This window comes from Pan paniscus, chromosome 1 (genome assembly GCF_029289425.2).
Source record: "Pan paniscus chromosome 1, NHGRI_mPanPan1-v2.0_pri, whole genome shotgun sequence".
Taxonomy (NCBI): Eukaryota; Metazoa; Chordata; class Mammalia; order Primates; family Hominidae; genus Pan; species Pan paniscus.
The window spans coordinates 102,065,402-102,084,347 of record NC_073249.2 but is presented as its reverse complement, the minus strand read 5'-3'; the positions used below and the strand labels follow the sequence as shown (position 1 = coordinate 102,084,347).

The following is an 18,946-nucleotide window of genomic DNA, read 5'->3' as shown; positions in this document are numbered from 1 at the left end:
GGTTGCCATGTGACCCAGAAGCGTAGACTCTTTGTATTGGAGTTGATCAGTAAGGTGATGGTTAGGGAAACCAAATAAAAGTACCTTCTCAAAGCACATTCCATGCTGTTAAGGAATAACTACTCATGTAGGTTTATTCTGTACTGTTCCTATCTCAGTCATGAAATCCTAGTTATAAGCAGAAGAGCAACCCTGGTCCCATTGCTGAACTTTACCTTTAGGGCAATTAATGGTCTTTATTAGGAATGTTTGTGAGAGCCAGTTTAGTGGTATGAAGTAATTAAGAAGGCCAAAGGTTGTATGTTTAGTTATTTGAATAAGCTATGAGATGTCCCTTGGTCTTGTTAAGGTAGAATATTATTACTATACCTGCAAATTATGGGTTTCCACAGTCCGTGGGTTTCTGTGGTCCTTTCTGGCTCCCCACCTCCCCCCTACCCCATCACCTCTGCTAACGCTGCTCAGTCTTTGTGCACGGTTCACTTCTCACCACACACATCTTCAGCAGATCAGTGTGTATCCTGCAAGGTATGTGTCTAATGGACTTGCTGTTGTGCTTCTGTGCAGTTAATTCTGTTCTGGTGTGTGTATTTCTTTGAGTTGTAGGTGTTTTTAGCTCAGTGAGTGGGCGTCTGTGTGTGTTCTTAGGTGAGAGAATCTAAGCGAGGAGCGGCAGGTGCAGAGTCATCTGCAGACAAACTTGTACAAATTGGGCTCTGCTGGTGTTTCACAGTCTGAGCTTTTCTCTCCAACAATTGTTTTGGAGAGCCATTTTCTCTTCCTTTTCAGCAGCCCTGTCTTCTCAGTAACACAAGTGCCCCAGACAACAAAAAATGTGGAGATGAACATTTGAGTACCTACTCTACCAGTCGCCTCCCTGCACTTTATCTTGCTGATTTTTAAGGGGCCCTGTGAAGTGAGTGGTAATGATCTCATTTGCAGATGAGAAAACTGAGCTCACAAGTTTAAGAATTCTGATTCAATCTGATGTATTCTGTTGGTGCTGGGTAGTGAAACTTTCATGTTGTAGAGAAATTAGGATAGTAAAATGAAGATTTTGTTTCACAAACTTAGCCATGTTTCTGGGTTCTCTGGCTTTAAAGTATATAGATGAGAACAGACTAACAGCCAAGCATGGTTAGCACAAGATGAGAACCTGAAGGAAGGGTCCCACCTGGCATTTGTCTACTGGTCTGGCTTCTTGGGTTGCTCCCCTCCTTGCTGTACCCAACAGTGTTGCAGTCACTAATGGTGTGTGGTCCTGTTGTTACTCTCACAGGCAGGGAGTCAAGGCATAAAAGGTACCCACATAGGAGAGCAGGTACTCACTTAGAGGGCTAGCAAGAGACCGGTGGGTCTGGCTGCTGTGGGCAGCTGGATGTGTGGCACTCCTCTCGCAGCCCCCTGCTGGAGAACTTGGGGCAGTGCAGATCAACTTCCCCACCTGAGTTTTTAAAATACCCCATCATACAACTTCATTCACTTTATCAGCACATGCCATTTCATCACGATAATGTCTGACAAGCCAAATTTAGGGTCTAAATACAACAATTTATCATTTACTAAGATTGTTATAAAATAAAATTACCTTTAGAGAGACTGGATGCTACTGCATGGAGAACTGATGCAAGATTTTTAAAAAATCAGTGGAAGAGTGATGAAAGATGTTTCATATTAACATATTCCTGTGAAAGCCCAGCCAATCTTCTCTCTTTCCTCTCCTGAAGTTTGGGACTGAATGGAGAAAATGCAGTAGTGACTTGTTCACTTCAGGGGAAAGTGGTGGAGTGTGTGTGGCTCATAGCATTTGTTAAGGACTAACTAGAAGTATGTAGCATTTTCCCTGAAACAATGTAAAATAAAATAATTTACTTTAGAAACGATTCTGCACTTATACATGAAAACAGACATAATTATAGGGGTCTTATGAAGGAGGCGGCATGAGAAAATAAATTGAAAACAATTTTACATATTTAAAGCTACTCCTTAAAAAATGGATCCAACATTTCTCCCAGCCTCCCTGCGCTCTATACTTCTTGATATTATCATCACAACGCAACTGTGGTCATCTGTGCCACCTGTGCAGTTGGACAGGACTCCGGCTTGGTTTAATGCTCCACTGTCACTGTTTGGAGTTCTTAATTATTGAATAGGGGCTCCACATTTCCATTTCGCCCTGGGTCCCACAGATTGCTTAGCCAGGCTGTTGTAAACAGAAATCACAACAGCTCCACAGAGGTGCTGGGACCTCAGTCTCCCTATTTATTCTTTCTCCTTAACTAGTGGCCAGGAGCACCTCAGGCAGGGTACTTGCTGTGTTCCGCTTAAACTGTCTACACTTCAGTCATTTCCTTTTCCTTTTCTGAGTAATTTCAGGGTGCTGAAAGGAGAGGGAAGTTGCATTTTAACCCGAGGACTCATTATTTAGCAAATATTTACAGAGCACCTACTGTGTATCAAGAACTGTGCAAAGGCTGGGATGTGGAAACAGGTGTGTAAACCAGTTATTGCGATGTAATATGATGATTGCTACAGTGAAGGTGTGGACAGGGTGCGATGGGCCAGAAAGGAAAATTCAATGAATCCTCAAAGGAAAGGTGATTTTTTGAACTGACTCTTAAAGGAGAGAGCATTCCTGGAGGATGGTGGTGAGCACTGAAGCAGAGGAAATGGGAACAGCAAGGGCTTGCTGATGGGATGGCCTCTTTAAGGGAGGAAGAGGTAAAGAAGTAAGAAATAAGCCTAGGCCGGGCGCGGTGGCGCACGCCTGGAATCCCAGCACTTTGGGAGGCCGAGGCGGGCGGATCATGAGGTCAGGAGATCGAGACCATCCTGGCTAACATAGTGAAACCCCATCTCTACTAAAAATACAAAAAATTAGCCGGGCGTGGTGGCGGGCGCCTGTAGTCCCAGCTACTTGGGAGGCTGAGGCAGGAGAATGGCGTGAACCTGGGAGGCGGAGCTTGCAGTGAGCCGAGATCGCGCCACTGTACTCCAGCCTGGGTGACAGAGCAAGACTCCGTCTCAAAAAAAAAGAAAAAGAAAAAGAAAAAAAAGAAAAGAAATAAGCCTAGAGAGAGAGTGGGTCACAGAGAGCCCAGTGTGGCCCACTAAAGAGTTTGAACTTCAAAGTTTTAAGCAAAGGATCAGGTGATCAGATTGTGGAAGATAGCCTGGGGGCGGGGTGAGAGAACCACAGGAAGATCACTTGCAAAAATTTGCTTATTCTACAAAATCCTCAGACTCATCTCTTTTGCTTGAAATAACATTAAATTGTATCATATTTCCCATGCTGTTTAGGCAACTTGAGCCTCACTGCCACTTTCTTTTCTCTAACTCAGACCTGTAATTTTTTTCAAAGTCACAAACCCTTACATTTAAGAAAAGTCATGGAATCCTAATTTGGTGGTAAGATTTTAATAACACATTTAAAGCAATAAGTATATAAAGCACAAAACCAGTGGGTGGCCAAACATTTCCTATTGGAGGGAGCTAAATCATAAAAATAATGTTAAAAGGAAGGTATGCTATAAGGATTGTAATAAAAGTTGTCTCTATTTAACATGGCTTCTTATTTGGGTTACTGTTAAACAGACACGAATCTATTTTCTGCCTATAGGTGACCCCGCTTCAGCTGTTAACTTTCTGTCTCAGTGCTTAATTGTGCTTGGTAATCAATACTGTCAGAGGAAGACGGTGAGTGTATGTATGACCACAGAAAGAGAAAATAAACAGAAGAACCAGAAATTATTTCCTCACACATAGTTAAAGCATGGGAAAATTCAGTTATTTCACCAAACACGAAAGAAACCAGATTTCTCTTGCAAAATACCTGCTTAGTGTCCACGAACAATTATGTGGGTACCCTGGGGTTCCAAAGAACAGGTTAAAGAGACCCAGCCCTAGGAAACTGCATGTCTTCACCGGGGCCAGCTGGGCGTGTTGCTGTGTGGCTCTGGGCGGCTGGGTTTCTCATACCTCAGCACCTGCACCTAGACCAGCAACTCCCTCTCATGAGGGGCTGACCCGCAGCTCTGTGCTAGCCACACTCTTCCATTCTCCAGAGGCTGGAGCCAGGGTCAAGGGCAGAAACAGCTTACAAATCTCAGTTATATCCAGTGTCCAATTAATTAGTGTTGAGGGTGAATTTAGTTTTCAATAATCTTTTTGTTTTCTACAGCCAAAGTTCTCTTTATTAAAGACCCCAGGAGCTCATGTTTGTTTCTCATCTTTACCAAGCTTCCAGGAGCTTTCATTTTCCTCACTTCCCACATAGAAGCTCAACAGCTACCCCATGAGCTGTTTTCCCTGGAGACTCCTGCCCGTCCCCATGAATCAATCTGTGATCTAAGGCCACGCTTTTGGCGGTGCTTTACGGGCTCTGGAGTACTGGCTTCTGGCTGCTCGGTTCTCAGCGTCAAATGAAGACAAGGGCTGCGTCTGGCACCTTGCTAGAAACTGAGTCATTGTTATTGGGTTCAGTCAAAATGTATTTGATTACAGGGGATGGTGGATTACTGTGATTTATTTTGTTCTCCAAACTGCAGAAGATCTCCTGGGCTTTGGTAAAATTCTCTAGGATAGCTGTGAGTAGTCGAGCTATTGAAAACTTTTATACACACATATACGCATACAGATTTACTTATACACATGTATATGTACCTTTAATATATGAAAGTATGTAAATAATTAAATGCCAGTTTTGAAATGTCAACACTGCAATGAAGAGTAGTTTGCTTTTTCCTTGTCAATGAGGCTGGAAAAGCCCTAGAATTTTCTTCATTCCTGTTATGCTTGGTACCTGCAAGTCCTTTAAAATAAAATCATCATTATTTAAAAGTGTGATAATACCAATGAGGAAATACAAGGATCACTTCCATACAAAGGAAGAACCAGGCCCAGGAGAGAAATTATCTGACAGGCACCTCAAACTTAACATGTCTTAAACTTAACCTCTGAATTTCTCTCACATCTTATCTCCATACCCCACTTCCCCATCACAGTAAATGACATTATATCCATCCCCTAGTTTTCATATCAGACACCTGGGACTCATTCCTAATTCTTTACTCCTCATGTAAAACCATCAGCAAATCCTTTCATGCCAATTTCCAAAACATATCTTAAATCCATGCACTTTTCTTCATCACTCTAGATGAAGTTACTATCTTTCACCTCATTTATTACGTGTTTGTTTTTTAACCAGTATTTTCACTCTAGCTCTTCAGTCTATTCTCCACAATATAAACAAAGTAACCTTAAAAAGTATGAATTGGCTGGGCACTGTGGCTCACGCCTGTAATCCCTGCACTTTGGGAGGCCGAGGTGGGTGGGTCACAAGGTCAAGAGATCGAGACCATCCTGGCCAACATGGTGAAACCCCATCTCTACTAAAAATACAAAAATTAGCGGGGCTTGGTGGCACGCACCGGCAGTCCCAGCTACTCAGGAGGCTAAGGCAGGAGAATCGCTTGAACCCAGGAGGCGGAGGCTGCAGTGAGCTGAGATCGTGCCACTGCACTCCAGCCTGGGCGACAGAGTGAGACTCTGTCTTAAAACAACAACAACAACAACAAAAAAAACCAGTATGAATCACACCACTTTCTTCCTTAAGACCCTTTCATGGCTTCCTAATGTAATTAGTATGAAACCCAAGATTTTTGGCAGGACTGCCAGGCCCCAGCGCCTCTCCAGTTTTGCTTCATGCCCTTCCCCCACCCACTGTGCTCCAGCCGAACCACGCTAATTTCAGTATCTCCAGCGTGCCAAGGCCTTCTTGCCACAGGACCTTACCCACACCAGTTCTTTGGCCTGGCATACTTGACTCCAGGCTTTCCCAATGGCTGGCTTCTCCATGCCCCTCAGGTCTCAGCTTATTTGTCATCTCCTCAGAGAGGTCTTCTCTGAGTACCCTGTCAAATACCTACCTATGCCCAACACACACACACACACCATCATTTTATATCACAACTCTGTTTGTATCCTTCATAGCAATTATGTATTTTATCTTGCCCACTGTGTGAAGTCAGGAGCCAAATTTTTCTTGCTCATCACTTGTTCACCAGCATCTGGCATAGTGTCTGCACTCTATCAAAGATCAGTAAATAGCTGTTAAATAAATGAGAGGGAAGAAGGATCCATATGAGCTTGGGTGGCCAGGAAAGATTTCATGCTGGTTGTGGTACATGAGGTGGACCCTATAATGAGGCTGGGGGTGGAGGACACACAGAGAACAACACGAATGAGGAAATGGCAGTGGGAATGGACGGATAAAGAAAAGCAGGCCAGATGACAGTGAAGGGAACAGCTTAAACAAAATTGATCATGTGCACAATAGAATGTGAAACTGAAAAGGGAGGGAAGAATGAATAGCCCCAAAAGCCAAGAAAAGGAATTTCATCTTGATATGGGAAACAATTGGGACCCACTCTTTGGTCTTAATCAGAGGACTTACATGCTAAGTGTTTTATCAAGTGAGTGGCAGGGGCAAGCAGGATGGATTGAAGCAAGGACAGGCGGGAAGAGCTAACTGGAAGCACGCACCTATTCTGGGGTTGAGGAGGTGAGGCTCCTGGCGATTCAGTGGAGAGTAAAGGGTGAAGCAAAGACAGCTGTGAAGGAAGAACCCCTAAGACTTCATTGGATAATGGGGACAATCACTGGAGAAGAGGTAGGAATCAAACACGATGTGGTGATTTTGAGACTGAGAAGCTGAAAGAAAGAAAGGTAGAATCGTGGTGTTGGAAGGGGCCATCCTACTGCCCTAAGTATCCCTGACAGGTGGCCAGCACCTCCACTTGAGCCGTCCGATAATGGGAGCCCATTCTATTGAACATCATTAGCTCTAATATTTAGAAAATTCTGCTGCCTAATCAATCAGGCTTCTTTTAGTTTTTTGCCCATTCATCCCAATTCTGACTGTAGGAGTAAATACAGAATAAGAGCAGTCCTTCTTTCTCATCCCAGCCCTTCAGATAGTTGAAAACAGTTATTACTTCCCTCCTAATTTTCTTTTTCCCAAGCTAAATGCCCTGGTCCATCAATTAAGACCAAGGAGATCAGGTTTTGAGTTCCCTAACTGCCCTCATAGTTTTATCTTGTTTTATCACAGTTTACACATACCTTGAAAGAAGAAATAAAGTGTTTGGTGCCCCAGTACTATCTGATCAGCAGAGAGCACAGTGAGACTATTACTTTCTTTTATCTGAGCACAGTTTCACTAATAGGCAAAAGTTTCTTCTTTTTTTTTTTTTTTAACTGCTATGGAGTTATATTGGAATTTTAGGAAATGAAAACCCCAAGATCTTTTTCATGTAAAAAAGTCATCACTCCTAATCCTGTGCATTATTTTGCTTATTTTTATCCTATATTCAGAATTCGTTATTCCTATTTAATTTCAATATTCATTCTGATCTGTTGTTCCACAGTCTGAAAGTCCTTAGAAACTTATTCTAACAATCTTTATATTGGTTCTAACTTTTCTATCAAAAGCAAAGCTGGTAATATTTTCATCAAAGTGATACAAGAACCCAGGATAAAAACCTGGAGCTCATAACTGAGGTGCTTTTTTCACCCATTTAAAAAAATTGTGGTAAAAAATACAGCAAAAAATTGACCATTTTAACCATTTTTAAGTATACATTAATGTGTTATGGCTTTAAGTACATTCACATTGTTGTGCAATCATAATCGCCATCCATCTCCACAACTTTTTCATCATGTAAAATTCTAACTTTGTACCCATTAAACAATAACCCCATTTCTCCCTCTGAAGTTTTTGAGGAATTGCCATACTGTTGTCCACAAGTGCCGCACCATTTTGCATTCCCACTAAGAATGTACAAGGGTTCCAATTTCTCTACATTCTTATCAACATTTATTATTTTTGTTTGTTTTCTCATTGTGGTTTTGGTTTGCATTTCTCTGATGAGTGACGTTGAGCATCTTTTCATGCGCTTACTGGCCATTTGTGTATCCTCCATGGAGAAATGTGTATTCAAGTCCTTGGCCCGTTTTTTGATGAGGATTTTTGGTGGTGGTTGTGTTGTAGGAGTTCTTTAAATCTTCTGGATATTAATTCCTCATCAGATAAATGATTTTCAAATATTTTCTCCCATTCCATGGGGTGCCTTTTCACTCTGTTGATTGTGTCCTTTGATGCCTAAAAGTTTTTTTTTTAATTTTGATAAAATCCAACTTATCTATATTTTCTTTCCTTGCCTGGGCTTTTGGTATCATATCCAAGAAATCACTGTGAAATATAATGTCATAAAGCTTTTCCCCTGTGTTGTCTTCTAAGATTTTATAGTTAGAGCTAATCTTTAGAGTGACATCAATTCAGAAATTTTTAAATGTTTTAAATATACTTGTGTAATCACTTATAATTCTACCTCTTATCATCTAGCTCACATTCTCCATCTACCTATTGAGTAATTGGCTCTTTGATTGATTCATCAGTCTCTACAAGGCTAGGAACTGTGGATGCAGCAGTGAACTGGTCAGGAGTGGTCCCACCCTGAGCTCATCAAACCCAGAGTCTATTGAAGAAGTCGAACACTGAATAAGCAATTATAAGCACAGTCATGGCATGAAAGAAAAGGAAGCTGCCCACATTGAAGACAGGGAAGTGCAACCTAAAATATTTTATCAAATTTCCTGAGAATCTTCTATCTACTGGTCTGTTAACCCAAAGGAGAAAGGAAATAGTTCAGCCAAGTACTAATAATGATTGCTGCTTTCTTTCCTAAGTGCTCCACAGACTTTTCCTTTGTTTAAAAGTCCACTCTAGACCAAGGAGCTCTCCAGTCCTTAAATTCTGGAGTCTATCATTTTATGGGTTTTAAAAACTAGGGCCACATTTGCCTTTGTATTTTGGTTCTTTGAGACTAGAAATCTGAGAGTATCTTCATTTCTCATAGATTACTGTCTGAAGTGACATCTATAACTTAACTTTATCTACTCCAGGGTATTACCTACCAAATAGGAAGATCCGAACTCATTGACATCAACCAGGTGCTGTCCTCACTGCTCTAAGATTTCAATCCCTCCCAGCAATCTTGGGCCATTTGTGGCTTAAAGGTAGATTCTGTTGTTAGGAAAGACTTACTAGGAAAGAGAGGGATTTGGATTTAACTGCTTTCATTTTCTCTCTCTCCTCTATTAAATCTTCTCCCCCAGACGCTGAGCCTATCTTTTACTTCTTCATTACTTTTTTTCTCAGAATACAGCTTAAGAGCCCTTAGCTTCCTCTTCCTGTCCCAATCTTGCCCAAGCTTCTAGTATTATCATGAGTAAAAATTGGGGAAGTTGGGGAGAAGTCCTTGTTGGGGTTGAGGGAGTGTTGAATATGAAATGATGAAGTGGTGTCTATGTGTGGACAGTTGGAAATAAGAGACAGGGATGAATGAGCAGTTTGGACTAGATATGGAGATGTGAATTCCTCCACATGGAGATGAATATAGATTATTTCTCTATGGGAGTGAGAGAAAAGAGAGCCAAGTGGAGGGCCAAGAACTCAGTCATGAGGGATTGGCACAGTCCGCAGGCAGGAAGAAGTTCCAGCAAAAGAAACGGAAATTCACAGAATAGGAAGAAAACAGAAATGATCTAGCCCACCTCTCCCATCTAACTGATGAGGAAATGGTTGTCCAGATAAAAATGAATCAGTGACTAAGGCAGCTATGAAAATATAGAGTTGCATAAGTCCTGAGGGGTTGGGGGAGTGGCTTTCGAGAAATAGGAGGTGGTCCACAGGGCCAAATACTTCTGATCAATCAAAAAAGGTGAGGAAACTAACGATGGTACTTGAAATTGATTAATGTATTGGTCTCCCAGAGTGTAGCTGTGGTAAAGCAGAAGAAAGAGAAACCTAAGCATGTGGGGGAAAGGGTGTAAGTATGAAAGAGGCAAAGAGATACTGAGTTATACATGCTCAGTAGGTTTGGCAGTACCAGGCAAGAGAAATAGGATGGTTAGATAGAAGAAAAATATAAATAAGCAAAGTTTAAGACAACAGAAGTACTACTAATTTAAGACAGAAAGGAAGGAACCAATTGAGTGGGAAGGATTGAGGACACAAAAGAAGTCCTGCCATCTTTGGCAGGAAGATCACAAGAAGCAGGACAGGAACTGAAGCACAGGTAGCGGTAAGCTTTGGGGAAAGAAAGATACCAGAAGTGAAAGGAGAAAGGTGCCATGTGTGATGAAGCAGATAAAGCAAAGAGACAAAGGGACACATCCCGGAAGCCAGATGTGCAGATATGGAAGGAAAACATGCTGATCCTCAGGTCAAAGGTGAAAGTTTGAGTCCTGCCTCTGCCTCTCCCTGGATATTTGACTTTGATCTCTTTGAGCTGGCTGCTTCACATTTGGATGTCATAGGCTTTTTGTGAAACTGTTATCGGACAACATGTGTGTATGCCTAGTATGAGTTATCAGAGCATTTTTGAGAGATGCCTTAGGCTGTAATGCAAAAAGATATGAAATGGCTGCTCTGGTAAATTAGAAAGCTCACAAGATACACCAGCTGGGCAGTAAGAGGGTTCTAGCTGAAGCAGAAAATCATGATTCTTCTTTCAGAAGGGACACCCAGGGACCCCTCTTGCTGCCCTCCTGGGCACTGAAAGGTAGCACAGAAAAGCCATAGAGAAAGAAGCACCACAGTGGAAATTCCATGATGGGATGGTGGTGGCCACAGCAGGAAGGCATTTTCAAGAGCTACTGGAGTCCCCAGGCCCAGCCAGCCCAAGGTGGGGATAACAGCAACACTTTAATAGGGTTACACTGGGGTCACCAGATTCTCAAGCACTTCTCTCCTCCTGCTTTTAAAGTTCAGAATCATCCAATTAGAGGACCAAACTCCATCCCTGACCACATGAAAAGCAAAATGAGGCCTGACTCTGACTCAAACTGTTCACAGAGAATGAAGGATGCTGTGGAATCCTAGAACTTCAGATTCTCATGGTAGGCAGGGACTGGCCCGTGTGTGACCCTCTACAATACTTTGGCTAATGCCAGTGTAAGCTTATAAAAGAACCCTCTAAGGTAGCCCAATTCATCCATGGTCAGCTCTGATTATTTCAAAGGTTTTCCTTATGTTGATCTCAAGTCTATACATCCCTGCAACTTACACAATACTGTTCTGCGTGTGGTCCTCAGTGCCCACATAAATCAAATATTTGATATGCCCTCTGTCTCTTTGATCCCTTCCTCTTGATGGTCTTTCTCCAATTGACAAGCTTGTCTAGCTCTGCTACCAAGTCTGGCTCTCAGATCTGAGCACAGTTCCCTGGCTGTGCTCTGAACTGTGCAGGGTGGAACATCACTTCCTTCACTCCAGTACCAGGATAGCCATTGCACATTTAGGATTTGAGGAACACATCATACTATGGATTCACACTGAACAAATCCCTCACTAAAACCCCTCTTCAGTTGTGGGCAACTGATTTTGAGGCCCCAAGATCAGAACTCTGCATTTGTCTCCATTAAGTTCCATCTTAAAATATTTGGCCTAGGATCTAAAACTGATATCAGCACAAACATATCTAAGACATCTATCATTTATTCATTCATTCTATTAGTCATCCAGTAAGTGATTTTCCCCAGTTGTATGTCTTCAGTAAATGTGGCCAGTTCTGCACCCTGTATCTTTACTCAGTTGTATTTTATGCAAATCTTTGAAAAAAACGTGTCCAACAGGGCAAAGGCCTATCATACAACATGGAGCACTTCCCTGAAGAACAGCTGACCACTGAATTAGTTTCTTTATTAATTCAGCAAATTCATTCAGTAAGTACAAATTGAGTCCCTACTACATGCCAGGTTATGATCTACAGATAGCATCCAGCATGTTCACTGCATACAGCAGTGAACCAACCAGACAAGGTTCCTGCTTTTTGCAGAGAAGGTTACAAGGGATAATAAACACTTAAAAACAAATAATCGCTAACATTTTTTAGCTTGCCTATGTGCCAGCCATTGTTCTAAATGCTTTATGTGTTTATTCCTCACAAAGCCTTATGAGGTAAATACTCTTCTTGTTCCCATTTTATAGATTAAAATGCAGAGAAGTTGTCACTTGCTCAAGGTCATATGGATCCTAAAGGATGGAGCATCAACCTGGGTAGTCTATCTGTAGAGCCTGTGTGTTTAACCACTGGGCTTCTACTCTGTCTCTGTAGAAATAAACACTCAATTAAATATATACGTATATACATATATTCCCATGTGAGAGAGGGTGATATTTAAGCTGAGATCTAAAATGACAAGAGGCAGCCAACTCCTTGAGATCTAGCGGGAGAGCAAAAGGGAGTGTGGTGGAGGATGAGGCTGGAGAGGTGGGCAGGGGGCCTATTCCATGAGGCCTTGTATACCAGGGATTGGGGCTCCAGTAATTTAACCAGTGGTGAACATGCCTAGTTGCTTCAGTATCCAGCCCATACATACCCATCTTGTCCATAAATATACTGCGAACAATTTCCTTTCCTGATCCCCATACATGATCAAAGGACATTCCCTTTATACTCCAAACCATTACCTTCCAGTCTTCACCATCAGTGTGGCACAGAAAAATACACTGGTTTTTGCTTTTGTTTTTGTTTTTTTGAGACAGATTCTTGCTCTGTCACCCAGGCGAGAGTGCAGTGGCACGAACACGGGCCACCACAGCCTTGACTTCCCATGCCCAAGCGATCCTCCCACCTCAGCCTCATGAGTAGCTGAGACTACAGGCACTTGCCACCATGTAAAGCTAAATTTTAAATTTTTTGTAGAGATGAGGTTTTGCCATGTTGCTCAGGCTAGCCTCGAACTCCTGGGCTCAAGCGATCCTCTGACCTCAGCCTCTCAGAGTGCTAGGATTACAGGTGTGAGCCACCTGGCCAAGATGTACAATTGCAGTTCAGAATCCATTAAATCTCCATGGTGCTATATGACCTTGGCCAAGCCACAGGCTCTCTGATCTTCAGTTTCCAGGGATATTTCCCCATTGTTCCATAATGTTACCTTACTCCTAGAACTGAACCCCTGAGGTATTCAGCATTTTGGAATTTTTGACCTAGAGAACAACCATTCCTTCAACTTTTCCCCTTCCTGATCTCTTCCATTCTTCTCTGTGCAAGGCCCAGGTAAGTTGTGCCTACCTTTATGCAGCTGGCTTCAGTTACTAACAGCTCCAGGGACTGCTCTCTCATCTCCCAAAAGCCCTGCTGGTTTGACCCCATCAAGTTCTACTTACCCAAGTGTTATACAACCCTCCCCTTAATTACACACTCAATCAGTTCCTCCCAAGCTCAGCAATTTGTGGTCTCTGGGCATCCCCCAGCTGCTTTTCCGGAGGTAGCTCCCAGGCTGGGTCCTGGCAAGCCTCTGAAGCACTGCTTGGGTTTTTAAGGCCATGGTACCCAGAGTTGAAAGCCTTGCTGTTATTTCACACTCTATTTCCTTCCAAATTAATTCTCTGATGAATACTGTCCTTTGCAGTGATTCAGTGCAGGCCATTTCCTTACATCTCTCCCCTACCTTTGAGACTTTTAATCTCTCTCAAATCCAGATTTTCCTTTGTGAAAGGCTTGCCTCAGAGAAAAATGCCCTGCTTTCCTACCAATATAAACAGCTCTACCAACACTGGCCCCAGCCTCCCGGCACACTCCCTTTACTGCTTGACTTAGCTATACCTTTGATTTCAAAGCACACATACTTGCCTTCTCTAAAAATCTCTGTACAACACAGAGCGACTCAAACTTCTTGGCTTACAGTAAGCTGCTGGACCCTAGTTTCCTTAAGCCCCAAATACAAGAAGATGCAGGTTCAAAATTTGTATCTGAGGAGGTAGCACCTTCCATACCCTTTCACATGGTTATTTTGCTTACATCCCCCTCCCCTAACCCCAGCAGATAGTATCACCATCCTTCCATGTGGATAAACAGAAACTCTGCCATGCTAAAGGAGTTGCCCAAGGTCACAGGGCCCAGGAAAGTGGTAAAACTGGAATCCAAATCCCTGGCTCTTATCTCCAAGGTAGGTGCTTCTTTCAGCATCCTTCATGTGGCTTAAACACCCCTGAAACAGCCTAGTCTTCAGCCACCAAGATCTTACCACCCAGGGGCAAGCCATCTAGGTCCCCAGGCACCCACTGCCCACAGCCCTGAGGAATGCTCCGGAGGAGCCACAAAGAGGCTCCTCTGGCATAGCAGGAGCAATGGCTTATATTTATATAACACTTTTCATATTAGGAAGTGCTTTCCATACCTAATCTATGTGATTCCTAGGATAATTCCATGAGGGAGATGCTATATTAGAGTCCCATTGCACAAATAAAGATATACAGGCTTATCAACAGGAAATTAATGGACTTGCCCAAAGTCACACAGGTAGTAGGTACAGAGCAGGACTTGAACTCAGAGCACATGACTCCAAGATCAGTGGTCTCTTGAGTTCTCAGACATGGTGACTGTGGGCCACTGCCCCCCTCCCAATTTCTTCAGGAAAAGGTACATTTTATTTAAAGGCCAAACGGAGAGCGGAATCCTGAGAAGACCAGCCTTTTGCTGGGGAAAGTGTTTTTCAGTTCTCTCCAGCCAGCCTTAGACAGGGGTCAGGTTTCTAGAGGCTGGCAGGGTGGACTGGGAGGGGCCGGGCTGCAAAGTCCCCTTGGCCACTAGAGGGCAGGGTCTGAAGAGAGCACACAGCCATCTCCCCGGGGAATTCCCCACCCAGCAGAAGAGACTCATCGCTGCCTAGCAGCCCCAGGACACGCTCTAGCCCAAAGCCGAAGAATGAACCCTTCCTGGCATGTAGTAGACAGGGTAGGTGCCCTTAGCCCACCCCTCCCCCCACAGCCCGCCCAGCCTCCTCTGCAGGTAGATGGCGGTGCCCTAGAGGATTCCAGCTGAGGAAAAGGGGTGCCAGGTGCCACTGACGAAGACCTGAGTTTCCTACAATGAAAATAAACAGGTCAGCACTCCAGGTCCCGGTGCTTCGAGGACTAGGGGAGGGTGGGACGGGAACTCTCTCCTCCTCCCTCTTCAGTTGGGCCCTTCAGGGTTTCTGTCCCCTTGCTGTAGTTTTTAACGATCCACGTGGAACTAACTGTTACAGGGGAATAGGCACATGGCAGTGAAGGGTCTTGTCTAATGACAGTCCTTCATCCCAGGGCCTGCCAGAGCCAAGAGCTCTGTAAGATAAGCCACGAGGCCCTCGGGAAGAGCTATCAGGGGAGCCGCAGATGAAGTCGGCCTTCCCTGGCAAGCCTGGCTCTCCTCCGTCCTGGGAAGCCTTTCACTTTGCCATACACGGGTGAGAGCCTCCTGTGGGAATTCTTTAAACCTCAACAGCACTCTGAGGCCCCTTAGAGAAAGGAGTCAAGGCAGGGACAGGTTAGGAATTTATGAAGAGCTTTTCACACCCTATTTTCCATCCTCAGGACAAATCATCAGGTAGATAAACATTAACTTCCCCGCTTTATAGTTGGGAAAATGGAAGCTCAGAGAAATTAAGTGACATGCCCACAGTCACACAACTGGTGAGTGAGGGAGCCAGGGTTCTGTACAAATCTCCTGCACACACAGGCACAGTGCCCCGGGAAGGGCAGGCGGAGGCGGGGCGCTGCCTGCAGAGGAGCATCCCCAAAGGCTCCCTTGGCTTGCGAAACCTACCACAGTTAAGAATCTCGTGGGAAGTGAGATGAAAGAGAAAAGGGAAAATAAGAATACTTGAAGGCACTTATACGTTTCCTTAATTGATTCTCACAACAACCCTAATTAGTACGTATCATTATGCCCATTTTTACATGAGAGGAAAAACAGGCTCAGAAACACCCGTCCAAGCGTTGCAAGGAAATAAATACGCTGTCAGAATTTGAACCCAGCGAAAGCCTTGGTGTTTTCCTTTACTCCATGCTTCCCCCTAGTGGTGAGTGGAAGGAGAGTGCATAGAAGCCACCTGGGTGCCAACAGAAGAGTTAAGTCAGCGTTCTGAACTCATTTATTCATTCAGTAAATCTTTGCTGAGGTCCACTTTGTACAGTCTCTGCACTTGGTTCTAGAAATACAATAAAAGACAAGACAAACAACCTTCTATTGAAGGACAAACAGAAACACGGGAGGCCTAGAGATAATTGGATTACACAGGAAAAGGGAGTGTGGGTCAGGGGTCAGGTGATGGAAAAATGTGTGCCAAGGTAAAGAGGCCAGAGGAGTGCGATTTCCTTTTTTTTTTTAAACATACTATAGGTCTGGCTAGGGAGATATGTGAGGGGTGAAGCTGGAGAGGTAGGCAGGGGCCAGGTCTCGGGGGTGATGGAAAGCAAGTGAGGGTATGGCCCATTAGGAAGCCACTGTGGTAACCTAGGAGGGTGGCCTTGGGACCCGGAGAGAAGTGACAGAGGGGATATGTCATTCAAATGTCCAAGTGTCTGAGCACTGGCATGCACTAGGCACTATTCCAGGTGCTGGGGACACATCAGTGAACAAGAGGAAATCTGCCTTCATGGAGCTTCCATTTTAGTCAGGGAAATAAGCATATAGATACACAAATATGTAATATCCAGCACTGATAAATATCGCAGGGCGGGGGAAAGACAAGACAAAGTGTATTCATTTGCTAGGGCCTGCCGTAGCAACGTATCACAGACTAGGTGGCTTAAACAACAGAAATTTATTTCCTCACAGTGCTAGAGGCTAGAAGTCCAAGATCGTGGTGTCAGCAGCATTGGTTTCTTCTGAGGCCTCTCTCCTTGACTTGTAGATAGTCATCTTCCCTCTGTGTCTGTGTCCTCATTTCCTCTTCTTATAAGGATTCCAGTCATATTGGATTACAGCCTACCCATATGACCTCATTTACTTTACCTCTTAAAAGGCCCTATCTCCAAATACATTACACCTGAGGTACATTCAGTCCTCAACATCATTGATAGGTTCTTGGAAACTGTAGCTTTAAGTAAAACAACATATTAGAGAACCAACTGTTTTGCTCATCAGTGTTACAAGGCAACGATGTTGAACAAAACACAATGTTATTCAAGGACCTGCTATATGTCCTTTCACTGAAAGCCGACATTTCCAAGAGCCTATTGATAGCATCAAGTGAGGACTTACTGTACTAGGGGTTAAGATGTCAACATATGGATTTAGGGGGGACACAATTCAGCCCATGACAGAAGGTGGCAGAGTATACCTAAGGCAGGAGGTAGAAGGAGGGCAAGGAGGGCCTCTCTGAGATGACAATGAGCTGAGATCTGAATGAAAAGAGGGAGCTAGCCACGCAAATGTCTAGGAGAGCATTCCAGGCACAGGAACAACAGGTGCTCACCCCGAGGTGAGGACATGGCTCAGGGCTACTTGGCATACTCCATCTTCAACGATAGTAAGAATGGGATGGGATGATGGGAAAAAGGGAGATGTTAGTCAAAATGTACAAAGTTTCAGTTAAACAGTAGAAATAAGTTTTTGTGATCTAGTGCACAGCATGGTGACCATAGTTCATAACAGTATACTGTTGTCTTAGTCCATTTTGTGTTGCTATAACAGAATACCACAGATGGGGTAATTTGTAATGAACAGAAATTTATTCTCTCACAGTTCTGGAAGCTGAGAAGTCCAAGATCAAGGCACCAGAAGGTTAGGGCCTGGTCTCTCTGCTTCAAAGATGGTGCCTGTTGCTGCATCCTCCAGAGAGGAGGAACACTTTGTCATCATATGGCAGAAAAGCAAAAGAGAAGGAACCCATTCCTGCAAGCCCTTTTTATAATGGCATTAATCCATTAAACATCCCCATTAGGCTCCACCTCCCAGTAACATTGTACTGGGCACTAAGTGTCAACATCAAATTTAGAGAAGACAAAAGCACTCAAACCACAGCGACTGTACACCTGAAAACTACTAAAGAGTATATCTGAAACATTTTCACCACAAGAAAGTGATGAGTAGATGAAGTGATGAATATGTTAATTAGCTTGATTTAATCATTCCCTCATGCATACATATATCAAAACATCACATTGTACTCCATAAATATACGCAATTATTATCTGTCAACTAAAAAGAAAGTAAAAAGTTTTTATTACAAAAAAGAAGAAGAATGGTAAGATGGCGAGTATGGCTAGGGTGCAGTGAGATGTCATAGGACCGTGAGGGCATTATGACTGGCCCTTAGTTTGAGATGAGAAACCAATGGGGAATTTAGAGCAGAAGAGTGGCACGATCTTACTTTGTTTTAAAAGCAACACTGTGTTGAGAATAGATGGGCAGAGAAGGGAAGGGCAGAAACAGGAAGACTAGTTACGAGGCCTTTACAATAATCCAGGTAAAAGATGACACTGGGACTAAGACAGTAGCAATGGAAGTATTGGGACATGGTCAATTCTGGATATAGTTTGAAGAGAGATACAACAGGAGTTACTGATGTAGCAGAGGTAGGATATGAGAAAAAGAGGGGAGTCAAGGGCAGTTCTAAAGTTCTTGGCCAAAGCAACAGGGCGAATGGTGGTGTCATTTACCTAGATGGGAAAGCCTGTGGAAGGAGTAAGTTTGAAAAGGCACAGAAATTGAGAGTTTATTGTGGACAATGGGAAGTTTGATACCTATTGTATATCTTAAACATCCAAATAGAGACATTGATTAGACTGCTGGAAATGAGACTGGGATTCACAGGGAAAGGTCTAGGTTGAAGGTATAAACTTAGGAGACATTGTGTAAATATTTAAAACTGGAAATTCTTTTTTTTTTTTTTTTTTTTGAGATGTTATTTCTCTCTTGTTGCCCAGGCTGGAGTGCAATGGCACGATCTTGGCTCACCACAACCTCTGCCTCCTAGGTTGAAGTGATTCTCCTGCCTCAGCCTCCCAAGTAGCTGGGATTACAGGCACATTGTACTCCATAAATAGACACATACAGCCTTCCGAGTAGCTGGGATTACATCACATTGTACCCCATAAATATAATAATTTTAT

General features: G+C 43.4%; 1 protein-coding gene across 2 annotated transcripts in view; it reads right to left on the bottom strand.

The window, feature by feature from the left end:
* ACP6 (acid phosphatase 6, lysophosphatidic) overlaps positions 1-18,946 on the bottom strand; it is a 71,876-nt gene that overhangs the window by 24,875 nt on the left and 28,055 nt on the right. Inside the window, exon 10 of one of the 2 annotated variants that reach the window (XM_034965155.4) lies at positions 2,149-4,810. The exons of the other annotated variant lie outside the window; for it this stretch is intronic. Coding sequence (XP_034821046.1) covers positions 4,748-4,810 — 63 coding nt within the window. The 3' untranslated portion in view covers positions 2,149-4,747. Of the gene's footprint in view, positions 1-2,148; positions 4,811-18,946 lie in introns of those variants that run through there. 2 annotated transcript variants of the gene reach the window in all.